General features: G+C 52.8%; 1 protein-coding gene across 3 annotated transcripts in view; it reads right to left on the reverse strand.

The window, feature by feature from the left end:
* Window positions 1-493: 493 nt before the first annotated feature.
* ANKRA2 (ankyrin repeat family A member 2) overlaps window positions 494-6,715 on the reverse strand; it is a 240,435-nt gene continuing 234,213 nt past the window's right edge. The window contains exons 4-9 of one of the 3 annotated variants that reach the window (XM_016192799.2): window positions 6,095-6,160; window positions 3,579-3,676; window positions 3,147-3,272; window positions 2,830-2,896; window positions 2,441-2,521; window positions 494-1,004 (exon numbers count right to left, since the gene is read on the reverse strand). In XM_016192799.2, the coding sequence (XP_016048285.1) occupies window positions 586-1,004; window positions 2,441-2,521; window positions 2,830-2,896; window positions 3,147-3,272; window positions 3,579-3,676; window positions 6,095-6,160 (857 nt within the window). In that variant the 3' untranslated portion in view covers window positions 494-585. Of the gene's footprint in view, window positions 1,010-2,440; window positions 2,522-2,829; window positions 2,897-3,146; window positions 3,273-3,578; window positions 3,677-6,094; window positions 6,161-6,715 lie in introns of all 3 variants that reach the window. The other 2 variants (XM_007533748.3, XM_060201036.1) reach the window with 2 other exon arrangements.

Genomic DNA, 6,715 nt, shown 5'->3' on the forward strand with positions numbered 1-6,715 from the left:
GTGAGTGCTGCCCTGCACTGTCTCCCCCTCAGCCTCGCTGACGCACGCCACCCATGTATCTACAGCCCCGTGCCGAACATTTTCCTCTGTCAGGTTGTCAGGAAAGGGCTGGTGTATTTTTTTCTTTCTTTCTTTCTTTCTTTTTTAAATGATTTTATTTATTTATGAGAAAGACAGGAGAAAGAGCCAGACATCACTCTGGCACATGTGCTGCCGGGGATTGAACTTGGGACCTCATGCTTGAGAGTCCAGTGCTTCATCCACTGAGCCACCTCCCGGACCACACGCCGTATTTTTCTGTGTGAAAACATGTGGCGACGTCCCCACAGCCCGGCACATTCTGGGGCCGGCCAGGAAGACGAGAGCCTCGGCAGCTCCGGCACAGGTGACGCGGGCTCCTGCAGCACGAAGTCCTGAGACCGACGCTGGGCCTCTCTCCCCCCCTTGGCAAGAAAGACAGAAAACATTTAAGAAATGACAAAAGCCCCAATCATTTATACCGTCAGATAACCTCGTCCGCAGACTAGCAGAACAAGGACTTTATTCAAACATCACTTGTAAGCAATCACACTGTGCAATTTCAATTCAGCAATAAGGAATTTTCCTTTGTGGATCTGCAGCACAGCAAACCCTCTGAAGCCACGGGGTGACTGCAAGAGTCAGGATGAACAGGCAGAATGATTTCTCTAAGTGTTCAGTCACAGCACTGACACCAAGACAGCCGTCTGTACCGTAAAGTGGACGTGCCGTGAAACAGGAACCGTCATTTAAAATATGCAGCACAACATACTCATAAAACATCATTTTAACTTTACTAGGGGCCGGTGAGTTACTCGCAGGAATATCACAAGTCACTAGGAGCCAGTAAATACTGTAGCCGAGGCCGGAGTCGGTCAGCGACGGGAGCGCCCGTCCAAGAGGTGGCAAGTGGGGGACACGCGTCCCGGTGACGGCTATTCCTTGATGTTCTGAAGCAGCTTCAGCAGATGCGATTCGATGACCTGCTGAACTAAAACAGACGAGTGATGACAAGACAGCCCGCTGACTGTGACGTCTGAGGAGAGCTGTCAGGTGAACTCCGGGGGCCCCGTGTGGCGTTCATAGCCCTGTGACCTTACAGCCTTGTTCATCACTATTCGATCACTAGTAAAAGGTATGACTCAGGGTGGGGCAGACAGCATCATGGCTATGCAAAGACTCTTGTGCCTGAGGCTCTGAAGTCCTGGGTTTAATCTCCCACATCACTGGAAACCAGAACTGACCAGAGCTCTGGGAAAGAGAAACCAAAAAACTGTATTCAAAGTATATACACATACATCTCTGTCTTCTTCTGTGATTAATCGGGAGTCACAGAATTGTGAGACTACAGGGCGCGGTTTCACACCACACCACCCCACCCCACCAGAGTTCCGTGTCCCCACCCAAAATCTGATTTTTAAAGAGAATCAGATAGATTCACTCCTAGTCTGAAGGTGCTAACGCGCATCATGAACATAACATCACTTGCAGCTCAGTGCCTCACGAGCCTATTAACTGTCCAAATTCCTGGACTGAATCTTGATTTTTAATCTCTTTTATAGAATCATTTATTTCACAGGAGGCAGAGTCTCCACAGGAGACAGAGAGAGGGCTGAGCACTACCCGGGGCCACACAGCACCAGGGATGCTGCCGGGAGCCTCAGCAACCAAGTCCTTGATCTTGGCTGGTTTCTGAAATTAGAAACTGAAGTAAAGTCCAGACAACTAAGTCATTCCAGGGAGCAGAAAGGGACCATTTTATTTACTTTAAAATTGTTTCGCTATGAAAGTGTTAGTTAAATCTTCTCTTATTTATTTTTTGCTGGGGCTCAATGCTGGCACTATGAATCCACTGCTCCTGGAGGCCATTTTTTCTGTTTTCTTGGACAGGACAGAGAGAAACTGAGAGAGGGAGAGAGAAGTGGTCCAGGAGGTGGTGTGGTGGATAAAGCAGGGACTCTCAAGCACGAGGTCCTGAGTTCAATCCTCGGCAGCACATGGACCACAGTGACGCTTGGTTGTTTCTCTCTCCTCCTAGCTTCTCACAGATAAATGAATAAAATATTAAAAACAAAGAAAGGGAGAGAGACAGAGACACCTTCAGACCTGCTTCACCACTTGCTATAGTGCACAAAGACGTGGGTTCGAGCCCATCTCCAGGTGCAGGGGAAGCGGGGCTGCAGGGGTCTCTGCCTCTCCGTCTCCCCTCCCCTCCCCTCTCGATTCCTGGCTCTTTCTACCCAATAAACAAAGATAATTTAAAGAAAGAAAACTTCTTGTGTGAGTCTCTGAGGTCCCAGGTTCAGTCCCCAGCACCACCACGGGCCAGAGCCAAGCAGTACTTTGGTGTCTGTCTCTGCCTGTTTCTCTCCCGGCGAATGACCGGCTACTAGAGTGAAGGCCCGACACTGTGGTGACTTACCACTTCTATAGCCGAGGGCAACAGCCAGGTCCATGGAATTATATCCAGAGTCGGTTTCAATCGTTGGGTCAGCCCCCCTCTCTAGATCAAAACACAGAGATCCAGTGGACAAGGTGCCAACGCGGGCGGTCTAGGCGTGCCCAGAGCGGTGTGCCAGGCAGAGCGTAGGGCCCGCCCGCGGCCCACTTACAGCGGAGGCGAGAGCCGCACGGGCACCTCTCCAGCCGCTCAGAGCCAGTGACGCGGCAGGGACGGTGGGCAGAGCGGGGTGGCCGCGGGGTGGGCGCTGCTCTCCCCAGCGACCCTGCAGCTGCGCTGCTGGCCTGGCCGTGGTCAGCGCTCTCCTCAGGAGCCCGGCAGGCTGGCGGGCGGGCGGGTGGCTCGCTTACCCAGCAGCATCTGCACACACTGGACGTGGTTGCCGTGCACGGCGTACAGCAGGGGCGTCCCTCCGTTCTGCAGAGCAAAGGGGTGTCTCAGGGCAGGGCGGCCAGGGCCACGGCCAGGCCAGGCGCGCTGAGAACCAGCTGTGCGCACGGGGCCGGGGGCCACGGACCTGAAGCAGAGCTCAGAGTGGGCTCCTAACGCTCCCCCAGGTGTCCCTAGGTGTCCCCAGGTGTCGGCCAAGCGCCGCTGACCACCCCTCGGGAGCTGCTCTTCTCCCGACAGGGCAGAGCCCGGAGCCCGAGCCCCGGCGTGGCCTCACCCAGTCGTACTCGTTGACGTCCACGCCGCAGTCCAGCAGCATCTTCACGATGTCCGCATAGCCCTTGCTGCAGGCCAGCGACAGCGCGCTCTCCCGGCCTTTCCCGAGAAGCTGGGGGTCTGCACCCTGGCGTGGGAAGAAGACGCGGTCAGCGCCAGAGCTCGCGGCCGCCAGCAGTCACTACAGGTCGTCACTTGAGGGAGGCGCTCGGACAGGCCGCCTGGCGACCCACTCTTGCCAGCAGGGTGGCCCGCGCGCCTCCCCGCCTGTCCGCCTCCGGGCCACAGTCCTGCCTGCGCCCAGCTGCGGGAGATCGTGCGTCTGCATGAGCATCTGCACCGCATCTGCACCGTTAGTGACTGCTAGCTGACTAGACATACAGACACTGTGCTGAACTGGAGTCTGTATAGGCTTCTGAGGCGTGGTCCTTACATTCTGGAGCAGAAACTCTACCACAGCTATCTGCCCGTGTGCCGCCGCCCACATCACAGGGGTAAGTCCTTCTTCGTCCGTGTGATTGATAACATTTTCTAGTCAAAAGAAAAGCAATTTTTGTGATCTAATTTAATAACCACACAGTAAAATCACTATGCAAACACTGGCATTCTAAAAGTCGGGCATGCCACTCAAAAGACCCACGCTGTGCCGACTTTCTTTTTGCTCACAGAAGTCCGTGCGTGCGTGTGCGTGCGCTGCACGTGCAGAAATGTACCTCCGTGTGGGCAGCAGAGCTCGACCTCAAGGCAGACAGAAAGCGAGTCACAAGGAGGTCCACAGACCACGAGCTCCAGCAAGGGAGCTACCATGCGGCTCTGGCTTCCTAGTCCCGCGCCCTGGACACGGCAGTCCATCCCCCCGCACACGGAACACCTCCCTGCTGGTCCCAGCAGAAACGGCATCGGGACTCGCCTCAGTGCTGTGTGGGCCTGTCCTGACAGAAGCCCAGACCTGCTCCAAGCCGTCTCTACCGTGCCGCTGCCTTTGCGTTTCTTCCGCTCGTCTGCTCAGCTGTGACACACAGTGAGAAGAGGGAGCGGCCTGAAACAGTGCACGGACTTCCGTCCTGAACCCTATTTCTTCTCCAGACTGATCCCGCCAGTACTCAAGCCCACAGTCTCCGCCCAGATGTGCTCAGCAGGCTGACAGGGAAATGTCTAGGCCATGCAAACAAGCTCAGCGGCTCAAGTCCTACGTACACACTGCTGACACAGACACTTTACCCGTCCCTCCCCCGGCAGATGGTAACGGTCAGGCAGCCAGGCGATGCTCTCAACGTGAAGCCGAAAGCTGGGCTCAGTCTTTACCCTCGACTCGAAACATATTCCATATGGGTCCAGACTGAATGTGAAGGCCACAGAGAGCTAGAGTAAGGCGTGAGTGGCTTTCTCGTTAGTTTGGAACGGGAAATGCTTTCTTAAAAGATCTACTTATTTACTAAAGAGAAAGAGAGAGGAGGGAGAGAAGCAGAGCACCGCTCTGGCATATGCAACGCCAGGGGTCAAACCAAAGACCTCAAGCTTCAGAGCCCGATACTTTCATCTACTGTGTCCCTCCTGGGCCACAGGGAATCCTTTCTAAGCAAAATTCAAAATCTAAAAGTTGCACAGAAGAAACTAACGTACTACTTAGAGATGATTAACCTTTGTTTGAGAACATCATAAAGTCAAAGGAGAATGACAAACTGGGAAAGTGTCTGAGTAGAAAGGACAGTTCACTCCTTTCCTTTAGGCAAGAGCTGACCTAAGTCCTTATATAACAGCTCACACAAAGAGAAGTTCAAATAGACGGCAATTTAAGACGTCTGAGGGGGACTGAGAAGCAGCCCAGCCAGCACACTGTGCGGGAGCTGGGAGCCGAGTCCTGGAGGGCGCCTGCACACGGGAGCTTCCCTGGTGCTACGGTGGTGCCCCCATCCCCCGATGTCTCTAGTTCCTGCTCCTTCTCTGACTCCTTCTATCTAAAAGCCTGGTGGCAAAAATAAGTTAAATTAAATAAAGAACAATTACGAATGAAAAAAAAAGGTGGGGCAGATAGCATAATGGTCATGCAAAGAATAATGGTCATGCAAAGAGACTCTCATCCTCGAGGCTCCAAAGTCCCAGGTTCAATCCCCTGCACCACCATATGTCAGAGCTGAGCAGTGCTCTGGTTAAAAAAAAAAAAAAAAAAAAAAAAGTTATGACTGAATTCTCTGCCTTCAGATTAGCAAGGGTTAGTCTAAAAAGATGCTGTGTTGGCGAAGAGTGTGGAGAAACAAACACTTGCTCTAACGTGAGGACAAAGAAGGGTCGGTATGTATCAACGTGAAACTGCGTATGTCCTCTGACCTAGCTACATACTAGTGGGCGTTGACCCCACTGGCATACAGCGGCTGGGTGGAGGCGCACATGGTTGAGCACACCTGTTACAGTGCGCAAGGACCCAGGTTCAAGCCCCCGCAGGGGGAAAGCTTCCCGAGTGGAGAAGCAGGGCTGCAGGCGTCTCTCTGCCTCCGTGTTTATCTTCCCCTTCTCTGGTCGTCTCTTTCCAACAAATACAATATTAAAAATAAACAAAACACAGAATATGTATATGGGACAGTGCAAAATCATGGAACTACTGCAAAGAATGAAACGGGTATTTATGTGCCTACTGGGAAAGACTTCCGAAACAGTAAGTAAAAAAAGCTGGCTCTTAGGTAACAAAAGCATGCACATTCTTACACATCACCCCAGATATGAGCACCTCTGAGAATGTGAGTAAGCTTACAAGCCTCCTCTTGAGGCAAAGGTCAGGGTGCTCAGGGAAGCTCTGAAAATTACTTTATAGTCACTAAACAAAAGATGGGGCCACCTGCCTGCTGAGGGCGTCTTTATCTGCACACTTCTTGAATTCACATGGTGCAACAAACCTAGCACCCGCTATATTCAATTTGTTTCCCATCATTTTGCTTTTGAATAGGCCGTTACCTTGCTCAATACGAGTGGCCAGGTAAAGCATCTCTCCCTGGGCAGCCAGCTGGTGAACAGACAAAGCTGAAACGAAACCACAGGAAGCATGATGTCTCTCTGGAGGGCACACTCCCACTCACTTCCCCCGCTCACTTCCGTGCACTTGAACATGGACGTCTAACTTGAAATGGACCCTGACCTTACAAGTAGCCATGTCGTATCTCAGAATTGGTTCTCAGGTTGAGGAGACAGCACGGTGGTTCTGCAAAAGACTCTCCTGCCCGAGCCTCTGAGGCCCCAGTGTCAGGCCGCAGCAGCAGCAGCAGCCAGAGCCGAGCCGGGCTCTGGTGTTCTCTCCTCCTCCTGTCTGTAGCTCTTATTCAAATAGATCAAATAGCTGATCTAAGGCGATTCTGACACACATCAATCGCTCTTAAGGAAATTCCAGTTGTTATTGATGCCATCAAAGAAACAGTTTGCAGAAATCTATTTTATTTTTGTTTTTCATCGTGACGGGCCTTTCCCGCGCTGGGCTTTTTCAGAGGGAGAGGAGCACAGAGGGAGGCCGAGACAGGCAAAGCTGCCCTCAGTGCTTCAGCGGCCCAGCCCTGCGGCACTGCCGCCCGGGTACAGGACTTC

The sequence above is a fragment of the Erinaceus europaeus genome, chromosome 11, assembly GCF_950295315.1.
Source record: "Erinaceus europaeus chromosome 11, mEriEur2.1, whole genome shotgun sequence".
In the NCBI taxonomy this organism is placed as follows: Eukaryota; Metazoa; Chordata; class Mammalia; order Eulipotyphla; family Erinaceidae; genus Erinaceus; species Erinaceus europaeus.